The following is a 24,543-nucleotide window of genomic DNA, read 5'->3' as shown; positions in this document are numbered from 1 at the left end:
TTTCAAAAGCCCTCGAAAGTTGTCACCTCTCGCCAACCGATCGTGTAATAGTGCTTTTGTTTGTTTTTCGGATCAAAGCCGAGACTCGAGCTTTGATCGGTGAGCTTTTGCACGTCGCTTTGCCCCATTTCTCTCCTCTCTCTTTCTTTCTCTTTCTCTTTTTCTCTCTTTCTCTAGGTGTGAGAAATTTGAAAGTAGCGAAAGGCGTTGGCATTACAAAATACCCAACTTGTTTACATATTGGTAACTTTGCGCTGCATTAAATCTACACCAATCAATTAGTGATCAATGCCGAGCATTTAATCGATTAAGGTTAGATAACTGATCGTAGATTGGAGTTAAATGCAATTCATAGTTGGTAGTTGCAAAAAACTATAAATAATTTCTCCTTGGCAGTTGACATAGATATCATATCCGCATTATGCATTTGTAGGCCGCTAAAAACACACTTTATTTTGGGAAGAGTTGTAAAAGGTGACGCTGATAAGAAATTTTGTACTAAATTCAAATATTTTCCCTTTCATTTTTATCCGTTGCGGTTTTTAGATATTCTAAATACGAATCTGTTTAAATTTTTTCTAATTTTGTTTATGAGTTTTCTCGGAATTGCTTTAATATCTAAAAATTTTATTTATTCCTTAATCATATATAAATTAAAAAAAGTGCGCTTGAATCAAATACTAACCATTTAAAATCTAATATTTACCTTGATGATCCTGTAATTTAATAGGCATTATATTTAAGATTACGATTAAAATAAATATAATATATAACATTTTGAATTAATTAATCGACGTCAAAAAAATTAACTAAGCCATTATTTACTCATTAAATTATTTAAAAAAAAAATGATTCGCTCTTTGAGCAAGCAGCAAACAGCTTAATTCTAAAAATGACAGACAAAAGGCATTTAGTTGTCCTCAGTTAATCGATACAATACAATGTACGCAATTTGGATTCGCTTAGTGATGATTTTGACTGTTTGGAAATTGGTCAGTAAATTAATAAATTTTCAATCTCAAGTTTAAAACAATATTTTTAAAGATTTGTGCTCGAATCGAGTTTACCAACTTTAAGTGTGACTCTTTGGATAAGGACTTTTGCGAATTTGAATATTGCACCATAAAGGCAATTAATCGGACCTATAAGTATGTTTCGACAAAAATCCGTCTCTACCAAGTTCCCATTACCGAAATAAAGGTTTGTAGTTTAAGATATATTTATATTTGGCCGCATAGTGAAATCAAATGTTAAATTTTAAGGTGAAAGTTGGACTGTACAAGCGGTTTAATGGATATCGGCCCTTTTTGTACAATATAACCGTGGATGCGTGTCAATTTTTGAAAAACAAGAAGTCCAATCCAGTGACTAATTACTTTTACGAATTCATTAAGAGCACATCCAACATGAATCACACCTGTCCCTACGATGTGTGTTACGATTTTTTTTTGCTAATCTTAACATGACTTCTATAGATTGTTTTCTTTTTAGCACGATCTTGTTGTGGATAGGGTTTCCACGGAGTTTGTAAATCACCGATTCACGAATATTCTACCTTTTCCTGAAGGGGATTACATGGTTGAGATGCACTGGATAGCCTATGACATAACCCGCGCAGTGGTTAAGGTGTATTTGACTCTCTCCTAGAATTTTGTATTTATAACTTAATGAAATAAATGGACCCATTTTCCATATATGACTGCCTCATTTAATTGACGACCAATCAGAAAATAAAACACCGATATTTTAGCTAGACTCAACAGTCTATAAACACATTTGTCGTAGTTTTCACAATAACTGTGGCTTAACTTAAATGTATGCCTTATTTAATCTTTAACATACACAATTTGAAGAACTATTTGAAATTTGTATAAGATAAATATATAACTAAAAATATCGATTAAAAAATTAAAATAAGAGCACTCATTATCTGCATCACCTAACTGTAACCAAATCACAATTAAATCGGCTGGGGAATATATAATATTTAAACTAAAGTTAGCAAATATATGAGAAAAACAGCTTTAGTTTCATTTAGGATCTCGATGAATCGAAATGTATTCAAAAAAGCATTTTTGGTTTCGCCTTCTATTGACTTTTGCTGTCATAAGCCAGGTCAGTTGGCAACCAAAGATTCAAAAACCTATTTAAAAGTTCACAAAATATTATAGACAGGTGCTCGGATCAAGTTTACAAACTTTAAGTGCACATCTATGGCTAAAAGTGTGGCCGATTTTGAATATTGCATTCTCAAATCCAATAGCCAAACGGAATACGTTTCGCTTAAGTTAAAAGTTTTTAATTTTCCCATCAAGTCTTTCAAGGTTTGTTGTGTAATGTAATGAATTACATTTCATAATATCAAATATTTCAGGTTTACTTTGGATTGTACCAACTGGTCAATGGGTACAGTCCGTTTCTATACAACATAACCGTAGATGGTTGCAAATTTTTCCACAGCCAGAAAAGCAATCCGGTCACTAAATACTTCTATGACCTCATCAAGCATGTCAGCAACTTGAATCATTCCTGTCCCTATAATGTAAGTCATAAAATGGTTTTCGAAATCATCTCATTGCCTTTCTTATTCCTTTTTAGCATGACTTTATTGTGCATAAGTTCTCATCTGAGATGGTTAATGGTCGACTTCCGAAAAATCTTCCCTTTCCGGAAGGGATTTACCTGTTTGATGCGCATTGGATCGCCCATAATGAATATCGTGCAATAACCAAGTTATATATGTACATTTCCAAATCCTGAAATAAAATATAAAATTGTAATACACTAAAAAATGTTAATATCTTGATAGGTGATACTTTCCTGCTTTCTAAACAATTAAAGCCATTGTTTTTTAGTTTTATAAGGTTTTTATTAAATAGTACGATAGATAACAGCTACGAAGAAAACGGTTTTAATGGGAAAGTTCTTAATTGGCCCTGCAACTTTGAGATGAAATCGATGCTGCAGCAGCCTCAAACATTTTATTCATATATAGTATGAATAGATTTTCTTGTACGAGTATTAATTAATATTCTTGATTGTGGGCTGTGAGCTCGTAAAGCTATTTATCTTGAATACATACAAAAATTAAAATGTTTCACATTTGTAATTGCGATGTAAGCGATCTGAATTCACAGTGCTGCCGAAAAGTTGCCTATCTGTGGATAATTTGTTTGGTTTTTCTGGTTATTCTTGGACACACGTACACACATATAAAATTACAATAAAATGGGGTGCCAAACATTTCCTCTAAAGTTACTTCTGGTTGACTATTGTAAGGAGTACTGACTAAGGTCGATAGGGGATCTATATAGAAAACATTTATCAGATAATATAGTTAATATGTATATTGTATATAACGCAACTTGTAGTGAGAAGCGAATAAATTTGACGGTGGTACATATGAAACTTATACAATAGAACGACCTTTAGGCTAATGGCGACTGAACGATATTCATCTTTATCTAGCTTTCTTAGTTTTCTCTTTTTTGATTTTTTTATTTTTTATATTTGAAGTGTACATTTTGAGTTCATATGTGAGGGGGATGAGGGGGCGATGGCTTTTTGTTTCTGTTGGTTTCACTGAGGCACATTTGATGGATCACTAGGGGAGACAAACGCCAAACTACGACTTCCATGAGCTCCTTAGGTCGCCTTCTAGAAATGCTTTCGCATGTGGGCGGATACCAAAAAGGGCGCCAGAAGCGAACAGATCGAGACCAAGAAGCTGACCAGGCCTTGCAAGTTGGCTGCAAGTTAAAGAAAACTGGTTAAAACTTTTGAGGGTTGAAAAAAAAAACAAATAAATTGATTTGTAAACCAAAATACAGGAAACAAATTTGTATTTATTTGTAACGCATGTACATTGCTAAACTATTAATGGTAAATGCCGTTAGAGGAGGAAAAAATGAGGAAATAAATAAAAATAAAATCAAACGGTGGTTTGAAATGCTTGTATTTATTTGTGAAACAAAACTTAAAGAGTATAAATTAAATGAGTAAAGCTGTTTTTTAAGTAAGAAAGTTTGAAGTAAATCCAAAAAGGTAATGGGATGACTCAAAGCAGGAGCGATTATGATTATATAAATAACTATTTACCGCCACTGCAGATGTCGTGTAGGATGTCCTCCACATATCCGTTGTCATTATCGCACAGGCACAGTTTGGTCTTGCTAGACATGAACTTGGCCACTCCGATGGTGCGGTTGCTATTCTCGAGCTGGCACACCATTCCGTCCTCGCAGTCGTTGCTGCTGTTGCACTTGTGACGCAGGCCTAAAAAGGTACAGAATCCGCAAGTTATTATAAAAAACCGAAAGATTTCACCAGAAAATATATTATATTATATTATTTAAATTCGATTTAATTATATTTCAGATTTTTATGATTCATATTATTCCAATATTCAAATATGTATGTCCGTAAATAAACAAATTTTATGTTCAACAACAAGGAGTTGTAAAAGCAACTTTTTAAATTGTAATTTTTAATTCGAAATTATTTTTAGACATTTTTTAAAGCTAATGACTTGATCATTTTAATACGTAATATGATTTTGAAAGTCTCAAAAATATTTTATAATTTGTGTAATGCTGTTATATGAGTAAAGTTATGACTTTGCATGACATGTATTTCATTTGTTTTTAAGCATAGCAACATGATGAGCTACAAAATCTTAAAAAAGACGACATCCAAAAAAATGTTCTGCCAAAAGTAATTTTGCCGCCGGAGAATAGTTCTCAATGCCAAGTGCCAATTCCAAACTCCGGACATGTGCATGCTAATATCCCGTATAGCTTTTCTTCTGGGCTGTGCATGTCACAAATTGGCACTGCGGCGATTCCCTTTACCATTTGCCTCTCATTTGGGCCCTCGTTTGGCTTCCCCAGTCGCAGTCACGACATCCTAACATAAATCCGGCATCGACATTGCGCTGCCATAAAGCCAAGTCCTTTGGCCCAGCTGAAGAATGTCCTGCATGGAATGTCCGTAAGGAGGAGTAGTGGGCCAACAATGGCGGGCACAGGACCCAAGGATTTTAGGATCCCAGGAGCAAGTGTGAATTGCGCACGAAAACTAAATAAATAAGCAGGCAAATAGTGAACAGTGAAACAGGGCCCCCACACCCACATCCACACCCACACCCACACTCACACCCACACCCAGTATCCTTTTGGCAGGATGCTTTGTTTAATTCTCATTTAGGTGGCGCCTTGGACACATCACCTGAATGCCACTTGAGGAATTCACATACAACATAGAGAAGGCCTCCACGAACGCAGAGCTGGCCCTTAAATAATAAATGTAATGTGCATGTCTTAGCAATTAGTTGACAACCAACAAAAGCTGTTCTATTTCTGGGATCTAGCTAAAGGATTCTACAAAGCCAGTCAAGTTAAGTTGCTTGGGAATAAGCTATTTAAACTATGCAATCTGTATATTTTATGCAAGAGAGAAAGTCTTAAAACCTTGTTTCTAAAATGCAATGTTTTATAAAAATAATAATGATTTCATTACCATTTAATAAAAGCCAATTATGTAGTTGTATAAAATAATATATTAGGAAACATTGCTTTTTAATAAAAGCTTAATAAACATTCTTTGTTAAACCAAAATAATTCAAATTAAATTTCTTTTATTTTTAAAAATAACTTAAAAGTAAATTAAACCTGCTTAGTTCAATGCAACATTTACTAGATTAAGTTATTTAAACAACATTTGCGTATTATTTCTTTTGTTCCAAATCAATCTTTAGTTCGACAAATTAAAAAAATTGCTAATTGGAATAAGCTTAAAGAACTTATTCCTCCTAAGGAGAATTAAGTAATGTTTGAATAAATATTTCCTTTGCTGTGCTTAGTTTTAGATTAATGCTTACTGTGTTAAAAAGAAAATAAACATGGCTGATAAATTACCTTTCAGGACATCCGGGCAGCTGCCAGCCGAAGGAGCGGAGTCATCGCCGCAGAGACATCGCAACTTGTAGTCACTTGGATCCTTGACGCAGCTGGTGCGATCTATTGCCGTGCACTCATCGTGGGCACTGCACTCGCGTCCTTTGACTGCAAAGGTCGAAGAAATCGAGTCAAGATAGGGTCAAGATAATAAGAAGTTAAGGAAGGAAATCAGTTGTCAGTTTGCTTAGCTAATTGCCCACTAATTGTGTGTGATTATCGCCTGCTCCCCCTGGATTTCCTATCTTTTCCTTCCTGTTCGCCGACTCCAATCACAGAGCTATTACCATTACCACCCCCCGGAAAAACCCACTCCTAGTGCCAGTGATTTCTGTGGAGCGTGGGTTGTCATTGCACTTGAGTGACTTGTTTGATCAATTCTCGATTTGTGTTAGTGCCTTAATTTCTATGTTCTGTGTCGTGTCACTCAATCGCTGGCTCTTTGCCATAATTATTATTCCACTTATTTATGGGTGGCTACAAAGTCAATCGAACGACAAATGATTGGATCAGATAAACTTAATATATTGTCTAGTTGTTTGGCTACAATTGGGCTGTCTTAATTAAGCGTTTAATTGGCAATTGTCTAGATTTAAGTGATGAGGGTTAAACGTTTATTCAGGCATGCCTTTAACATCTCTGTCATAAATAAAAATCTAATTTGGGCAATACGTGAAGTAAAAAACTGAGATAAAAATAGTTAAAACAAAAAGCAGAGCAGATTTTCTTCATGACAACCCACAACCGAAGGACTTTTTAATCAATTTAAAAGCATAGATAGTCTAAGGACTTCTGCAATTAATTACGAATAATTATAATATAAGTTTTATTTACAATATGCAAATATATAAGCGGGGTTTTAATTCTAAAATTGTGTTTTAAATGGCAATACCATTAACTATAGCAAAGTAGGTACAATAAAAAAAAACCTAATAAATAATATGTGATTCTATTTGAATATATTATATTTCTTGCTCAGTCTCGAACAGAAACTCCACTTGTGACCTGCCAGCGACTTTAAGAAGGGTTTTTATTACCAACGCAAGGGCGATGGGATTTCTTACCAATGGGAACGTGCGTGGGCGGCGGCTGGTTATTGGTCTTGCCAAAAGTGGTCAGTGCCGTGGAACTGACCCCGAAGAGGATGATGAAGATGCCGAAGAGCATGGTCAGACTGCCGCATTGTGTGAAGCGCTTCAGGGGCTGCATTTTGGATTCCGGGATTTATGGAGTTTCGGGTTGAGATTAAGCCAAACCCCCGAGGTAGGTGTTCTTTTCTGGTGTTATATAAATTCCACACACGACGATGGGTTTCGCACGCACTTTGCAAGCTTGAAAACTAACTGCCCAGAGGCTTTAAATCGCTTTCCTTTAACGTTTTTCGTTTCTTTGTCCGTTTCGCGGGGGTAATTTTATGCAAATTTTCACACCGAAATTGTTTCCGCTCCGCTGGAAAGTCCGAAGCAAAACAAAACCACACGAGAGGCGTCACTCCAAAAAATCTCCTGTATACTACTTTGGTAATATAGGTATATATGGGGTATGCTTCTTCTCAATAAGGTCTTGAGACGGTAGCTCCAACCAGTCGCCTGCGCGCTCGAAATGCAAGTGAAGAATTCGCGGCGCACACGGACCTTAAGTTGGTTCGACGTCGCTGTTGGCTACTTGGCGCTCGCGCACCTCACTGGCGCCACCCACCACTCACCATCCACCCACCGCCCACTGCTTAGCTCTCCAACCACCCATCTCCATAGCCCCCAATCAGAAGCGAACCCCTTTTTCAGCTCGAAAAGTAATCAAAGACGATACTAAGATACCCTTTCTTAAAATTGTTTTCTTTAAAATAACTATTTTTTAAATCGCATGGTTAAAATAAAAAAAATCATACTATCATAAAAAATGGAAAACAAGACATATTAAAATGCATGATTTAATATTTAAATACTTTAATTTATGTGGAAAATAGGAAATTAAAAATAACATTAAAATAAATATTTCATACAAATAGAGCATCGAAAAATTTAAAGAACAAAGAAATAAAATTTGTGTAAATGATTAAATCTGTAACTGACTTGTTTAAATTAAAAATGCATGGATTTTATTATTTTATTTTACATTAGACAAACTGTAAGAAATAAATAAAAATTCAGGTATTTCTTAAAAAATTGAGTTTATTTCACATTTTAAACCTGTAAAAGATTATGATTCTAAGCTAAGTTTAAGTTTTTTAAATTTCTCGACTTAATTCAGGTTCGAAGAATAACAACAACCTCGGGATTATTAATTAATTTATTATACATTTATACTCTAGAAAAATTTCTCTCATTTGCTTTAAATGAATTCGTTGGTATATGGAGACGACCTGGATTTAATGATAAATCTTGAAAAAAATTTAACTGTGTTTTTAATTTAATCAATTAGAAATACCGGTTTGCTGAATATTATTGATATTAATTATTGGATCTACTGACGCAAAGCATAAATTGGCAAAACTGATGACGACAATTAATAACTCTCTACAAATCATATTTACGCACTAAGCAACTTTCGATGAGTCTGAATAATTTTAAGGAATCCTAGGCATTCATAAAATTAGAAACTGACATGCATAATTGAGGGATCCCCCGAGTCGGCGAAGGGTATTTCACTACATTAATGTTCCGCTGCCAAGGAGGTGGATGAATCTGCGGGCAGATTCTAAAATACTCGCAAACTACTGAGTTTGGGCTTAGTTTTGGGCCGTACTCGTATGGTAAGTAAGCTCCAACGCACTTGGAACTGCTTCGTTGTTTCGCGAGCCCTAGTGAGTTTTGTTAACGAAGATGGATTTTTGTAGCCGCCTCACCTTCGTGCAGTTGTTTTTATTGTTCCCCCTGGCAGGACCTCGTCCTCGTCTTAGCCCATGAGGTGTTTGGTGTGTTCGGGGTGTGTGGGGACGTGGACTATAATAATGACGAAGGCATTAGAGGCATGGAGCCATTGCCATTGCATAGCCTACTTTTTGGGGCCCCGCGAAGTCGAGCAACAGCCACAACACAACACAACACAACAATAAAGTGTAACATTAGCACGCACCAGAAACAACAAAAACTGGTTAGTCAAAGCCAAATAGTTATTTTGGCCATTATTCTTCGCCGCCTTTCTCTCTTTATTTGTATACCCTTGCAGAAGGAATTATAGTTTCAGACAAAAGTTTGCAACGTAGTAAAGGAGACATTTCCCACCCTCTAAAGCATATATATTCTAGATCGGCATCACTAGGAGAGGCGATCAAACCACGTCCGTCCGTTTGTCCGTTTGACCGTTATTACGAAAACTAGTCTCTTAACTTAAAAGCTATCTGAATGAAACAGTTTTCTTTCAATTGATAGTATATTAGTGGAAACTGATCGGATCGGACATCTATATAGTATAACTCCAATAGAATGAACCGGAAACATAATTTTAAAAAAATATATTACCTTAATGTTTTTAATTTATTAAAATATACTTTGAGGTATAATAATGTTTAACTACTTCAAAATTACGGTTTTAATGTTATTCAGCGCACGTATAAAAACCAACTAAACTTTTTTAGGATATTTAATTTGTGTAATAGCTGCAAGAGTATATGAACTTTGTCTTGTCGAATTTGGCTTCCTTTTTTGTTTATGATTATTTTTCGTTGGGAGGTGCATGGCCCTAATTACGTTTTCTGAATTGCCCAGATGAGTGGGTTGTGCTTGTTGCTTTTTAGCTTTTCAACTATCAAGACTCGACTGCAGCCCAAATTAAAAAAAAGGTTGCAGGCCACGCCCACTGAACAATTTGGAAAATCAGCATTTGTGATGCATATCGAACAGCTGACAAACGGATGCGAAACTTTCGGCCATGTCTGCCACGGTCTCCCAAAAACGCCTACACCTAACCCTTTCGAAAACCAAGTCAATAATTTACACCGAAAAGGAACACTTTGAGGTCAATTTGGACATGTTAAATACTTGCCCAATTCGCTTACACAAATTCCTTTCTTTCGTTTCTTGTCGGCCCTTTTTTCGATTGCGGAAAATGTCAAGCTCCAAGCTGCAAGCTCCAGTGCTCCTTATCTCCTGCCTCGATCGCCTTATAAACGATTGTTTTAATCGCTGCGACAGCATAAACAATTTTCCCTTAACTAAACGCGCGCCATCGCAGCGAATTCATTTCGCACACGCACGCCGAACGGAAAGGCTTTCCAGAAAATATTCACGAAAATCAGTGGATATAACTAATTCGGACACGATTCTGCTCGGGTCCAAGAACGATGGAATGGATCAACAAATTAACAAGCGAGATTAAAAACAACATGTATTCCTAAATGTAGAACATTTTCTTATAAAAAAAAAACAGTACCGGTTTTAACTTGTTCTTAAGTATCTAAATATTTATTTTTCTAAATGGCTGAATATTTTTATTATATTTAACTCTCTGGAGTTTTATATGGATTTCATAAAATCTTACACTCGCAGTGTCTTGACAAATTCATACCCTTCTCGGCATGACGATAATTTATTCCACAGTACTTTTACCATTTACGCAAATCCCACCGCTCCACGCCAGACGAAATGAGAAATATTTATATTTATATGTAAAAATAAATTCCTTTAATTATTACTCAGGTGAGCTGGACTGCCAAGTCCACTCCATTCAATTCGCCATGCGGCAAAGACCGACATTTATTTCGGATATTTATTTCTTGACATTATTGATAAATGTTGCTGGCCACAGGAAAGAAATGGAAAACAAGCAGGAAAATTATATGGAAAACTCACGAAATCTCTTGGCCAAATCAGAGACTGCAACGAATTGGACGGGGTTTTCCTCTGCCCAACCGAAAGACCACTGTAATTAAAGAACTAATTCCCTTTCAACAATTTGGGCGTCATGTTTTGGTCTTAACTGATGATTAATTAGTGCGACTGTAGAATTTCTAGGGCCGTCTGGAGCGGTACCAGCGAACGATATATAATTTTCTCACGAATTCTCGTTGGGGTGTACTCATGCCTAGAGGTCATCATATTTCTGCCGATTATAACTCCTAGTCCTAAACTCCAACTCCAAGTCCGCATTAGGCTGTTGAAAAAATGCCAATTTAAGGGACTTAATTTCATATTATGACCAGGTCTAATTGCGAACACACACACAACTCACATAACACACACAGAACGTAGAACGCCTCTGCATGCAAGTTTGTTTTCGTGCGTTCCTGGACATGCACACACCACCGAAGAGGTGGCCTAGTGGTGAAGTCGCTCCTTCTGCCCCCGAAAATTGCATGCCTCGCAAGGCGAGAGCGATGGCTACTTGTTGTAGCCTTGTCTCTTGGCCAAGTTCTGGCCAAATAACCTTTCCATGACTTTCCCAATTTATCACCCTCGACCACTGCCACACTAAATGCAGCTAAATGCATGCTAAGTATATGTGTGCCAGACCGTATATAACGATTACTTCAAGTTCATTTGTTAATGCACACCTTGATTCTAGCAATGGGCGACACTTTTGGGGGTCTTTTGGGGTTCTTTGGGGGTCTGTCCCCAAGAACAGCCCGATTCGCATGTCATGTTGGCCAGAACTGAAACAACTCCAACGCAACTGAAAACATAAAAATAGCTGCGAAATGCTAAAGCTCACGAACTTATTATAATAACTCATGCGTGGTTAGTTTAAGACGTCATTGCCAAAAGGCTGTGAATCCCCAGGGGGGATTATAATTAAAGCCACATTTACAACGCTTGGGAATGGTCGAAAAGTCCGTTTGGCAGTAAAAAATTTACATCGCTTACGTTAAAAATAAAATAAAATATATGAGTCGAAAAATTAAAAATAATCTATATACTGCATCTGTTAATTGTGGCGTTTTTTAATAACAAGTAAAAACTAAGATGTATAAGTGAAATTATAATATTTGGTTAATGTATTTGAGAGAGTTTCAGCTTTTAAAAAATAAAAACCTATTCAACACGGGTTACCTAGTACAAGTAACCCAATAATTTGAACCACTACTCATTTAATTTGGTAAAAACATGACGATTTCAATGACCTATCTAAAGGCGAAGGAAAAACTAATTAACAAAGGCGTCATCATTATCGGACGTTTTCATTATTCACCCAAAGTCCAGGCAAAAAGGTAAGGGCAGTGCACACTCCCTACAACGTCCGACAAATATGCAAATTTACGCACATCAAAAAGTGAAAGTTCTAGAGGCGACCATAAAACCCAAAACCCGAAAACGCAGGAATGAAGTACTCCTACAAAAAATCAATGCAGGCCAGCGGAGCAATGTGGTCGGTAGTGGTAGTAGTTGTAGTAGTTTTGAAATGGATGTGTATGTGTACTACTTATAAGAAGGGAGCTCCCCGCGCCGCGGGTGGAACACGATTAAACCGCACTGATTATGGGTTACGAAGACCATTTCTTATGGTAGCCCAAAAGCGCCAAAAACTTCTTCAACAAAATTGCCCAAGTCCGAGGGACCATTTGATGACGGCTCCGCTGCACGCAATCCATGACATCACCGAATCACCTCCCAAAGTGACCCACAATTAGATTGAGTGCTGAGCCCCGCTCATTTTCCATAAAAGGGGGTTTTCTCAGGCAGATTCTAACAACTGGAAAACCAGAAAAACCATGGCAATTTCAATGCACCCTACTAAGTTATTCTACCAAGTTTTTTGCGTCCCTGAAGAGCACTGAACTTGCAACAGAATGTGGCAAAGGTAGTGTGTAAGTCAGTCGACCTGAGTGACATTCCGTAATTGGAATTCAAATTAAAAAGTGCCTGAATTAAATCGCGTTCTCACTGGTTGTATTATTAAAATGCAATTTTTTCGGATGCCGACTTCTTGGACGCTTCCACTTTCTTACCGGACATGCAATTTTCAATTGTTTGTCATTAGGGCAACATCAATGTAAATGCCTGACCTTTTGCGAATAATCACTTTTGAGAAGGCGATTGCAATGGGTTCATAATGATTGCATGACTCCGTTTGAGAATTTAAAGATTATTTAAGCAAGCAGACTTTTTAGTTCAAAAAGTTTCAAAGGCATCTTATTTTAAAGTGGAAATCATTCTCTTTACGTTTTAATTTTAATTTAAAGTGCAGAAGATACCGAAAGATTTACACTTCAGCGTTTTTAAAGTTTTATGTCCAAAATTATTGTTTAACCCAAGTTCTTAATGATCACCGAATTGCAATTCCAATCTATTCCACCTTCCATCCTTACCATAAGTTCAAACAAAATGTTTATTTGTTTGTTTTCGCGTTTTATCGCGGCACGTGTCCCAAATTTACTCGAAATGAGTAACTTCCGTTCTCGTGAATGAAAAATTACTTACCAGAGTCGCAACATTGAGCCCAGGCTTTCATGGATTTTCAATTTTCGCACAAACACTTGCGCGCTTAGCCTGGGACTACCTAATCTATAACTAATTATGAGATTTAAGCGTGGGCGAAAGTCAATGTACCATAAAAAGAGGTTAATTCTATGCAATTTTCATGGGCTCCGTGATTACTTTTCCTTAGAGCAGACGTATTAATTACAAAGCGGAATACATTAGGTCAACACTCTGACTCCAACCAAGCGTAGTGCTAATTACAAGAAATTAGAGTGAGCCGATTTGTTTGGGTCCATCTTTAAACTTAAATAGTATAGAATTTCCTTGGATTTTCAAATAATTTTAATTTAAGATTTTTTCTAAAAAAAAAACCTTCTTGGAATCGAAAAAATAGTTGTTTTGGTTGTTAAATACATTAATTTAATTCGTTTGATAAAAATAAAAAATTTTTTAAAATATACGAAACGATCATTTTTTTTTGCCTGCCCGGATTTCTTTGCCGCTACTGTAAAGTGTATTTGATTAGGTCATTAAAAAGATCATTTGAATGGTTAGCAAACTTATAAACAGAACAGTTTAAAGCAGAATTGATAGCTAGTTTTTAAAATGTCTACCTCCATTATTTGTATTTGTCAAAAGACGGCTCAGCATTTGCGACTTTAAGACTCGCTGATTTCAGGTTCAACATATTTACTATATAATACTTTAATAACTTCAATCTTTTGGTCCATTTTTTTGGGCAGTGCTCGCTCGAGTTTTCTAAATATTTCTTCCATTGACTTTTGTTTTGCGATTTCTTCCTTTTTTTTATCCCGATATCTTTGTTGTCTGAGCCGATCGGTTTCCCTCTTTGATTTGAGGGCCTTTTTGTTCTTTTTGACCACTTCATTTATTTTCTTGCGATATATCCTACTTCTTTCAGCTTCTCTGGCCCGATATTCCTCTAATTTGATGGGATCATTTTTGATTTTCTCCCGGTAGCGTCTGGAATTGTCCCTGGTGCCTTTACTTGTTCTTGTTTTGGGTATGTCTTTATTCACTCTAGGGGTTCCTTTGACTTTATCCATCGTCCTACTTGTTGTTGATCTACCCATCTAGATTGTATTCAGTTTTGTTTTAAGTTATGATTTTGAAAAATTAGCAATGCTTACGTTGTTTAATTGTGTTTGAATCGTTCGGGTGAACCTGATTGTTTTCCGCCTTTTCAAATTTGTACACTAGTTTAAGAATTAAAGTTCATATTGTTTTTTATGTTTTACTTTAGTTTTCATAAAATTTGTTTATGTTCACTGCATCTCAATCAGCTGTTATAAGTTAACAGAACAGTGCTGACATGCTGTAGATATTTGCGGGCGTTGCCAGCCTTTCGAATATACTTTAGCGGGAACTTTACACTAAAGAAGAGCTAAAATTTAATAAAAATAATAGACTATAAAATAATTTATGTTATGTTATGTATTTATGCTGAGTAAAATCATTGTAAATTTTATATTATTACATGTATACAAATTTAAACAAAAAAAAACATTTGTCTCTTATAAACAATTAAAAATAGAAAAGAAATAGTTAGCGGGAATGCCAGCATCTGAGCAGCACTGTCCGCTCGATAAGCTGACTGCAGCCGATCTGGCAGCCCCTGCACCCAAAAAAGCAAAACAAAGCAAGGCAAAAACGAAAAGAAAACGCAATTGCGTCTCAAACGAGAGGATAAAACCAATTTGCATCGCATCCGAACAAAAAGCAAAAATGTCGGAGATCAAGGCGTTGGAGCACGCCACCCTGAAAGTGCCATACGAGATGCTGAACAAGCGCTTCCGCTCCGCCCAGAAGATAATCGACCGCGAAGTGGACCAGGTGACCAACGTATCGCGTCAGGTGGAGAAGGCCCTGGAGGCGGAGGAGGCTCCCATCCTGGCGGAGGTGACCAAACTGGTGGACAACGTGGCCCAGAAGCTGCAGGTGCTCAAGCGCAAGGCCGAGGAGAGCATCAACGACGAGCTGAGCGTCACTCAGATCTGCAAGCGCAAGCTGGAGCACCTCAAGGGCATCACTCCGCCAAATAGCGTCACTGGCGACCTGTGGCAGGGATCCGTGGACCAGTGGAAGCGCATCCGACTCGATCGCCTGGTCATCGAGCATCTCCTCCGCATGGGCTATTACGAAACAGCCGAGGAGTTGGCCGCCAAGTCCGATGTGCGCCACCTGACCAATCTGGACATCTTTCAAACGTCGCGCGAAGTCGAGGACGACCTGGCCAGCCACAGCACCACGAAGTGTGTGCTCTGGTGCATCGATAACAAGTCCAAGCTGCGCAAGATCAACTCCACCATTGAGTTCAGTTTGCGGGTGCAGGAGTTCATAGAGCTGGTGCGCCAGAATCAGCGCTTCGAGGCAGTGAAGCACTCGCGCAGGTACTTCCCCGCCTACGAGAAGACCCAGCTGAACGAGATCTGCCATGTCATGGCCCTGCTGGCCTATCCCTCGGATGCCCAGGCCGACCACTACCGCAAGTACATGGATCCGCAGCGCTGGCAGAAGCTGGTGCTTGACTTCCGCCACGAGAACTACCGCCTGTTCCAGTTGTCCAGCACTTCCGTGTTCTCGGCGGCCGTGCAGGCCGGTCTGTCGGCCCTGAAGACGCCCCACTGCTACGCGCAGACCTGCCGCAACCTAAACTGCCCCGTCTGCCAGGAGGATCTTAACCGCATCGCCCTCAAGTTGCCATACTCGCACTGCGTGCAGAGCCGCCTCATCTGCCGTGTGACGGGGCTGCCGCTGAACGAGCACAATCAGCCCATGATGCTGCCCAACGGACAGATCTTTGGCCAGATGGCTCTGCAGGACATCACCAAAGAAGACGGCACCGTGACCTGTCCGGTGACCAACACCAAGTTCTCCAACCCCAAGGTCGAAAAGGTCTTTGTGATGTAAGCGGCGAGGGCGCGGGCGAGGACTCCGGGATTCGACTTCCTCAACATCCCAACCCAACCCAACCTAACCGCACTAAGTTAAGCAAGGAACGACTCTATTTTTGAACATGTAACTCCATATCTATTGTGTACACCTACCTATGTCTAATATTATTACTATTAGTAAGCGAGATGAGACAGCGCCCGATTTGAATTCCGATTTCGATTGTTCGACTGCTGCTGCTGCGCGTGCGCAGGTCTATTGATTAGTTGACTCCACTGGTTTGTTTCGCTGTCAGTGCTTCGAGGCTGATTCACGCGAACGGCGTAATTCGAATCGCACCATGCACACACCTAACACCACTCATATATTACATTAAAATACGAATCAAATAAAGGTTAAATCAAACGACTTATGCCAGAAGCCACTTGTCAATTAGCGTGAACTCTCCGGATTGTTTTCGCTGTGTGGAAACTGTGAAAATTTACAACAATTCCCCGTGACGCCGCTGCAGTTCGAACAGTTGAACAGCTGCGAGCAGCAACAAACAAGCCAGGCCAGCGGATACATAAACAAGTAGTCCGCTGCAACCCCTCGGAGCCAAAACCAAAAGCAAACCACCACCGCCACCACTTGCACCACCCAACCACCAATAACAACAACGGCAGCCCATCTGTAACCGAAAACCTCCGCAGTTAAAATTACTATTCCGATTCCAAATCCTATTCCGATTCCGATTCCTGTCCAACATGGCACTGGACTTTGTGGCCACCTATAAGGTCCTGGTACTGGGCGACTCCAATGTGGGCAAGACCTGCATCGTGCACAGATATTGCGACGAGAAGTACTACGACACATACATCTCCACCATAGGTAAGTGCTCCCAATCTGCGCACAGCAGCATCCGAAATAATACTATTTTTAGAATTGAGTTAACTAAAGTTAGTACCTAGTTATTTTTTTGTATTATTATACATTACATAGAGACTTATTTACGTTATACAATCTTCGTCTTGAAGAAGTTTGATTATCTTTATGCTAAAAGCATCCCTTAGTTAGTTAATTAGTGCGATCCCATGGCTACCTATAAAATGTATAAATTAATACTTTAACCATGTATACAATTTTAAGAAATTTCTTGAAATAACTATAATTAGTACCTGTTTATGGGCATTTTTTACTATTACTACTATTATACAGATGCAAATTTATGGCTTAAAGAAAATGTATTGTAATTTTTATTATAAAATCATCCCTTACTTAAATAGTGGAATTCAAACATTTCCAATGGATACCTATAAATTAATAAATCATTTTAAAGTTTAAACTAGACAATTTACAAATTGCTTAAAATAAAAAATGCCTTTATTTTGAAAAGAAACGCAAAATATGTGCGTGTTTTAGGAAATTATCTTGTCAATAATTATTCTACTGAGCTATTATTTTAACCGCAGCTGTTTCCCTTCGTATATATATAACATCCTATTATCCTCTCATTTTATCTTCCCCAGGCATAGACTTCAAGCAGAAGCTTATTAACCTGGACGGCGTGCCCATTAAGCTGCAAATCTGGGACACGGCAGGACAGGAGCGATTCCGTACACTGACCACTGCGTACTACCGCGGAGCCATGGGCATCCTGCTCATGTACGACGTGACCAACCTGGAGAGCTACAACAACCTGTCCTACTGGTTGCGCAACATCCAGGAGAACGCCTCGCCAGATGTGGTCAAGGTGCTGGCGGGCAACAAGTGCGAGTGCTCCGCCACCCAGCGCATGGTGGACAAGGAACGGGGCGAAAAGGTATGCTTTGTGCTCTAGTCGGGTCAAAAACACCCACTTATACCCCCTTAATCCTTTACAGATTGCCGAAAACTTTGATATGCCGTTTTTCGAGGTGTCGTGCAAGTCAAACATAAACATAGAGGATGCCTTTCTATCACTGGCCCGCAAAATCCGAGAACAAAGAGAGCGACGGGTAAGCAGATTTCAGATTTATCCCCACACATAACGAATTTGCATTAATGTTGATTGCTGTTACCCTTGGTAAACAAAAATTAACCTGTTTTTTTTTTGAGTATCCGTAAAAAATATTTATTTAGAAATCGTCGTAGAATATTTAACCATTCAAATATACACGTGGAAGGGAAAGGTACTAGTTTTTGGAGAATAAATACTTAGATTAGGTGAAAAGTTAATGAAATAAAATACATTTTTAGTTAAAATTCAATACCCACGTAAGGTCAAAGATAGCATTTTTATTTTGTATTTTAAAGTTATTAACATTTCTAGCCGTCAAGAGCATTGAAAAAAAATTTAATTTAATATTAAATTTATCCACCAGGGGGACAACTTTGACAACGACGAGAGCAAAGACAAGAAATCACCTGGCACCAATGGCCTCGGAACCTTCAGTTTGGGCAATCTTTCGGGCGAGAATCGCTGCACCTGCTAAATAATAGTAATAGTCGATGGATTACGATTACGATGACGATGCGATCGCAACCGCAAACCGCAAAACCTGAACAAGTTGTCCAAAGCTATTGAGCGTTGTAGCATTGTAGCCAAGTTCGTGAGTAGGCCACGTTTTAAATGCAAACCAAACCAACCACTTGAGGGGCTGCCTGCATTGCGTTCTATGTGTAAAGCGTTCAGATTGTGCATTTTAAGGTACACTTAGTCCAAGAGAAGATAGCATAAATATTTTAGCATATTCCTGCAAATACATAACGGTCGATTATACATGCATATTGTCTCGATTCCAATAACTATAATCTAATGCTAAATACATTTATACTCGTAAGAAAACAAATCCTGGCTTTACACTTTGGGGGTGGAATGAATAACATTATTTTAATCGTTCTAGTGTTGGCTTTACTGACAATATTTTGTAGGTGCACTGGAACACAACATATCTCTCAGATCTCTAAGAATTAATGCGTGGAAATTCCTTAGCTTCGAAAGTCGTATCAGGCTGTTTGTGGATGAGATTCAAATATAATACATACAAATAATGCTCTTTGCTTGTCTTACTTAATCAATGATAAGATCATTTTTTATAGCTCTGTCTAAAGCTTGCTTTTTAATAATCACAAGCCGTTCTATTTAGTAAGTTTATGTCGCTCAGAATGTACGCGTGGAAATTTCTATTTCTTGTGATCGTATGCCTGCAGATTCTGGGACAGCTCCAGGGACTATCACCAAAGCATATGCCAAATGCTTTGGGTCCTTCTTATCCATGGACTGCTCGCCGCTCGACGACAACAAAAACAAAAGGAGCAAAATTCCTTATCACCACTTTGGATAACTCCACTGAATCAAAATTAATGTACATATAAGCTGTCAAAAAATAAATAACTAAAAAAATCAGTTATATTACAAGTTTACAGATGTTTTATTATTTACAAATGTCTGAAGATTGCCTAAAATTTTTTAACTGTTCTATGTTTTTTATAGTAGTTAAATACATGCATCATTTTTGGGAACTCTATCTGTGGAATATATCTTATCAGATAAAATTGATTAGTCTTATTGAACAATTTTCTGTTGACAAGTGTTCAATATGAAAGTGTGCCTAACATCATTATTAATTTTGATTTCTCTCTCCACTGCTAACCCTGAAATTAACATCGATTATTCGGAATCGTGGCCCTGCAAATATTGTTCCTTTTTGCTTATGATAATTTTCCCCCTCTGCGGCTGTCCAATTAGCAAACCCACTGATAACGTAAGCTGAGAGGCACCCATGGCACACCACATCGCCCAAATCACCCACTACTTCTCCTAGCAACCACAATTGACCACAACTTCGATATGCGAACACGCCAAGGGACAATTATACAATAGTCCTGTCCGTTCGGTTCGATTTGGAACGTAGTACGTCGTGGCTGCGCTCCAAGGAGATGAAGAAGTTCCGCGCCAAGGCCAGCTCCCTGCCCATTTTCAACGGTCGGATAACGGACGCCACCACACTGACCACCAGCTCGCTGCAGCTGCCCTTGGGTCAGGTGCGGAAGCAGCCGTCCACCTGCAAAAGGGATAGGGTCCTGCCCACGGTTTTCACCATTACGGACGGCACGACCGGAGCGGCCAGTACCTCCTTGGCGGAGGCCATGTCCAGCAGTAAGGCGCTGGTGCCAGTGCCCGCCTCGCGGCAGGATAACCTCCTCCAGCTCAGTGTTCCCCGGGAGTGTGGCTCGGTGGCTGGTCCGGAATTGGCCAACTACGAGAAGGTGCGAGTGGTGGGACAGGGCTCCTTTGGCATCGCCATCCTCTATCGACGCAAGTCCGACGGCCATCAGATCGTCTTCAAACAGATCAACCTGAGCGAACTGACGCCTCCTGGTCGGGACTTGGCCATGAACGAGGTGGATGTCTTCTCGAAACTACATCATCCGAATATTGTGAGCTACTTGGGAAGCTTTATCAAGGACAACACTCTGCTCATCGAGATGGAGTACGCGGATGGAGGAACCCTGGCCCACATCATTGCCGAGCGTCACGGAAAAGTGCACTTTCCAGAACGCTATATAATAGCCGTCTTCGAGCAGATCTCCAGCGCCATAAACTATATGCACTCGGAAAACATACTGCATCGGTAAAAAAAAATGTATTTCTAAAAAATTTAAAAAAGGTTCTGACTTTAAAATGGTTTTATTTACGTTTGTTTTAATACGAATTGAATTCCAGCTTAATGCAAAACAATTAAAAAAAATATTTATTGACTTTTCCGGTTTGAAAAACTTTTTTGTTTTAAATTATTTTTTTGACTTAACTATAACAAATTTTCCATGAATTAAACTGTAAATTTATACTGCACATATAATATAAATATTTTGATATGCTTTCAGGGATCTAAAGACAGCGAATGTGTTTCTCAACAGAAGAGGCATCGTAAAGATCGGGGACTTTGGTATTTCCAAAATAATGAATACCAAGATTCATGCCCAGACTGTTTTAGGTACACCCTACTATTTTAGTCCGGAGATGGTAAGGGTTTTTCCCGATTGAGACCCACTATATACATAGCTGACTTTTTGCATCGGTTTCCAGTGCGAGGGCAAGGAGTACGACAACAAGAGTGACATTTGGGCACTGGGCTGCATTCTGGGCGAGATGTGCTGCCTGAAGAAGACCTTCGCTGCCTCCAACCTTTCCGAACTGGTGACCAAGATCATGGCCGGCAACTACACGCCCGTGCCGACGGGTTACACCTCTGGACTGCGCAGCCTCATGTCCAATCTGCTTCAAGTGGAGGCCACCCGGCGACCCACTGCCTCCGAGGTTTTGGTCTATTGGATTCCGCTGATATTCCGCAGTCTTGGAAAGAATAAAGGGTATGGCTGAGACTTGTCACCTATTTTTACCTGTTCTTATCGAAAAACATTTGAAGCTTTGTGTTTTTTCTATGTAATGAAGCTGAATATTACTGCTCTATTTGTCTTTATGCTTAAGAATTCGCGCTAATTATTCGAGTATTATAAATTTGGCAATGCGTTTTTGGAGTTTATGTTTGTTCTCGTCGTTAGGCTTAAGTATTCACCTTTACACTTCAATAACGATTATTTGACAAGAAACTTGAAAATGTAACTTTAAGTTTTTAAAAAACCCAAGCATACATACATAGGAATTTTATAATATTATTTTAAATCAGCTACTCCTATGAGGACGACTTGGGTGGCATTAGTGGCAATCAACTTACGGCTGCTTCTGCTGTTCCGGCCGCTGCCCGCAGCAATGTGTCCATGGAGCTGGAACTGCCCACCGCCCAGACGGAGACCAAGCAGCTGATGAGTGCGGAGACGGCGGCCCCGCACGAGATCCTCGAGAAACGGTAACGGGCTAGTCCAATCCGACGCTCTAATCCAGATAGTGCCACCCACCTCCAGATCCGTGCTGTACCAACTGAAGGCTTTTGGCACCTGCTTCAGCATGGCGCCCATCCAACTGCCGCCCAAGGCCGTCATCGTGGGCGTGGCCATGTCGGACTCGCACTTCGTGGTGGTTAACGAGGACGGATCCGCGTACGCCTGGGGCGAGGGTAACGACGGCCAGTTGGGCCTGACGGCTCTCGAGGCCTGGAAGCACTACCCCAGTCGCATGGAGAGCGTGCGCAAGTACCATGTGGTGGGCGCCTGTGCCGGCGAAGGCTTTACCATCCTGGTCACCCAGGCGGGCACTCTGCTCAGCTGCGGCAGCAACTCGCATCTGGCCTTGGGGCAGGACGAGCAGCGCAACTACCACAGTCCCAAGCTGGTCGCCCGCTTGGCGGATGTGCGGGTGGAGCAGGTGGCCGCCGGACTGCACCACGTGGTGGCCTTGAGCCGGGAGGGAGCGGTCTACGTGTGGGGCACCAGCACCTGCGGAGCCCTGGGCCTGGGCAACTACCAACAACAACAGTGAGTACGCCACCACAACGAAACGTATAGTTGTTGAAATTGTTAAAAAAATAGGTAAATGAAAATAGTATATAATATTTTTAATTACACAGAATAATAGTAGTTGTCGTTAAACATTTATCTTGAATTTTTTTAATCGCGGTTCTTTAAAATATATATTTTTTTCTATTTACAAAATACATACAAATTTTAAAAATAGTTAAACAATTAATGTTTATTAGATTTTAGATGGATATATGGAGATTAGGAGATAAGTTTAAAATAACGTATCGATTTTTTTAAATAATTATAGTGACTTGTTGTTTTTTGTGTGTGTGTGTGTGTATTAGGAAAAAAAGACAATATTTGATTACATTTAAGATATAAAACCGCATTCAAGCAGTATTTTAAGACTATTAAATTACCTATAGTTATAACCAAGGTTGTACCTAGTTTATAATTATACGGTGTATATAACTATTAAATCACAAAAGAAGTCTTTAACAATAAAGCACAAAATATATATTTATTTTTCAACTTGTAAGTCCCTTTTGTAGGCCCTTTATTTAAAAACAGTTTTAAAATTGATACATTTTTAAGAACAAAAAATTGATTACTACTAATTTAAAATAAAATTTTAGTTTACCATTTTAAAATGTAATTTTTTTGTATGTGAAAGAAGCTCTTATACTAGAGTTAGTTATATTTCCTGGAACCAAATACTGTTTTAAAAAATTGACAAACACCGCTCTTGTTTATTCACCCAGGAAGTATCCCCAGAAGATTCTTCTCTCGCATGTGAAAACCAAACCATCCAAGATTTACTGTGGCCCCGATACCTCCGCCGTTCTATTTACCAACGGAGAACTCCATGTCTGTGGCAGCAATGACTATAATAAACTCGGTTTCCAACGCCCATCGAAAATCACAGCTTTTGTAGGTAGACCACAATCTTAAGATCTTTAAACATACCCGAAAAATCTCCATGCTCTGCAGAAGAAAGTCCAACTGCCGCACAAGGTGATCCAGGCCTGCTTCTCGTCCACCCACTCGGTGTTCCTAGTGGAGGGCGGCTATGTCTACACCATGGGTCGAAATGCGGAGGGCCAGCGCGGGATCGGGCACTGCAACTCGGTGGATCATCCCACCCTGGTGGATTCTGTCAAGGCCCGATACATTGTGGTTTGTAGAGAGCGCTTTTTCGGTCGTGATTTTCCTTTGAAAGCCATCCCCTGCAGAAGGCTAACTGCAGTGATCAGTGCACCATCGTGGCCTCGGAGGACAACATCATCACGGTTTGGGGCACTCGCAATGGTCTGCCCGGGATCGGGTCGAGCAACAGTGGCTTGGGACTGGAGGTTTGCACACCCAACACGGAATTGGAGCTGGGCAACAACACAGCGGCCTTCACAAACTTTCTGGCTTCGGTGTACAAGTCCGAGTTGATCCTGGAACCTGTGGATATATTGGCGTAAGTTATCTGCTCCTACATCGGCGGTCAAAATAATAGTAGTGGGACATTGTAGAGTGCTTCAGGCATGGTACAACTTTTCTTTTAATCATAATGCTTTTTTATCATTTACCCATCTGCACCTTTGTATTAATATTTAGTATAATCTTCAGGAAAATTAAAAAAGATCTATAAGATGCTACCAAACTATTTTGTGTTGCTACTTCCATAAGCTTTAAAAAGACTATTTTATTGACCGCCACTGTATAATACTTCGTTAATAGTTGTTTCAATCAATAAAATCACTTACATATCCTGCAGTCTGTATTCCTCCAAGGAGCAGTGCGACCGAGGCTACTACGTCCAGGTTCACGATGTCTATCCCTTGGCTCACAGCGTTTTGGTGCTGGTGGACACGACCACGCCACTCATATCCTCCTATGAGGGCGACTGCCCGCCGCAGCTGTAGGCACAAGAAATCGAACAAGTACTATAT

The 24,543-nt window shown here is 39.4% G+C and overlaps 7 protein-coding genes across 8 annotated transcripts; 5 read left to right on the top strand and 2 right to left on the bottom strand.

Moving 5' to 3' along the window:
* Window positions 1-932: 932 nt before the first annotated feature.
* On the top strand, window positions 933-1,647 carry LOC108142886. Its single transcript, XM_017266962.1, has 4 exons — window positions 933-992; window positions 1,045-1,200; window positions 1,263-1,430; window positions 1,492-1,647. Exons 1-4 carry the CDS (start codon window positions 942-944, stop codon window positions 1,645-1,647), a joined length of 531 nt encoding a protein of 176 aa, XP_017122451.1. The 5' UTR covers window positions 933-941.
* A 408-nt stretch (window positions 1,648-2,055) lies between these two features.
* Window positions 2,056-2,760, top strand: LOC108142885. Its single transcript, XM_017266961.1, has 4 exons — window positions 2,056-2,115; window positions 2,172-2,324; window positions 2,375-2,542; window positions 2,599-2,760. The coding sequence occupies exons 1-4, from the start codon at window positions 2,056-2,058 to the stop codon at window positions 2,758-2,760; spliced, it is 543 nt and encodes a 180-aa protein (XP_017122450.1).
* Window positions 2,761-3,557: 797 nt separating this feature from the next.
* On the bottom strand, window positions 3,558-7,569 carry LOC108142904. The gene is made up of 4 exons (XM_017266991.2): window positions 7,019-7,569; window positions 5,916-6,062; window positions 4,099-4,275; window positions 3,558-3,749 (listed from the first exon to the last, which is right to left on the bottom strand). Exons 1-4 carry the CDS (start codon window positions 7,161-7,163, stop codon window positions 3,658-3,660), a joined length of 561 nt encoding a protein of 186 aa, XP_017122480.1. The 5' UTR covers window positions 7,164-7,569; the 3' UTR covers window positions 3,558-3,657.
* Window positions 7,570-13,723: 6,154 nt separating this feature from the next.
* On the bottom strand, window positions 13,724-14,608 carry LOC108142920 (eukaryotic translation initiation factor 5B). The gene is made up of 2 exons (XM_017267009.2): window positions 14,461-14,608; window positions 13,724-14,403 (listed from the first exon to the last, which is right to left on the bottom strand). The coding sequence occupies exon 2, from the start codon at window positions 14,401-14,403 to the stop codon at window positions 13,969-13,971; it is 435 nt and encodes a 144-aa protein (XP_017122498.1). The 5' UTR covers window positions 14,461-14,608; the 3' UTR covers window positions 13,724-13,968.
* Window positions 14,609-14,937: 329 nt separating this feature from the next.
* On the top strand, window positions 14,938-16,630 carry LOC108143064 (E3 ubiquitin-protein transferase MAEA). The gene has a single exon (XM_017267278.2). The coding sequence runs from the start codon at window positions 15,056-15,058 to the stop codon at window positions 16,238-16,240; it is 1,185 nt and encodes a 394-aa protein (XP_017122767.1). The 5' UTR covers window positions 14,938-15,055; the 3' UTR covers window positions 16,241-16,630.
* A 102-nt stretch (window positions 16,631-16,732) lies between these two features.
* On the top strand, window positions 16,733-19,032 carry LOC108143065 (ras-related protein Rab-13). The gene is made up of 4 exons (XM_017267279.2): window positions 16,733-17,092; window positions 17,731-18,023; window positions 18,085-18,198; window positions 18,565-19,032. Exons 1-4 carry the CDS (start codon window positions 16,969-16,971, stop codon window positions 18,673-18,675), a joined length of 642 nt encoding a protein of 213 aa, XP_017122768.1. The 5' UTR covers window positions 16,733-16,968; the 3' UTR covers window positions 18,676-19,032.
* An 854-nt stretch (window positions 19,033-19,886) lies between these two features.
* Window positions 19,887-24,517, top strand: LOC108142967 (serine/threonine-protein kinase Nek8). 2 transcript variants are annotated; one of them, XM_017267115.2, is made up of 9 exons: window positions 19,887-20,817; window positions 21,071-21,209; window positions 21,273-21,556; window positions 21,874-22,053; window positions 22,109-22,618; window positions 23,365-23,533; window positions 23,594-23,779; window positions 23,836-24,068; window positions 24,369-24,517. In XM_017267115.2, exons 1-9 carry the CDS (start codon window positions 20,123-20,125, stop codon window positions 24,514-24,516), a joined length of 2,544 nt encoding a protein of 847 aa, XP_017122604.1. In that variant the 5' UTR covers window positions 19,887-20,122; the 3' UTR covers window position 24,517. The 2 variants fall into 2 exon arrangements, with proteins under 2 accessions (XP_017122604.1, XP_041564968.1); XM_041709034.1 differs by lacking the exons at window positions 19,887-20,817; window positions 21,071-21,209; window positions 21,273-21,556 and adding an exon at window positions 21,576-21,805.
* Window positions 24,518-24,543: the final 26 nt, after the last annotated feature.

Source organism: Drosophila elegans, unplaced genomic scaffold, assembly GCF_018152505.1.
Source record: "Drosophila elegans isolate 14027-0461.03 unplaced genomic scaffold, ASM1815250v1 contig_468, whole genome shotgun sequence".
NCBI classification, from domain to species: domain Eukaryota; kingdom Metazoa; phylum Arthropoda; class Insecta; order Diptera; family Drosophilidae; genus Drosophila; species Drosophila elegans.
The sequence above is the reverse complement of the archived record's forward strand: the minus strand, read 5'-3'. Positions and strand labels throughout refer to the sequence as shown.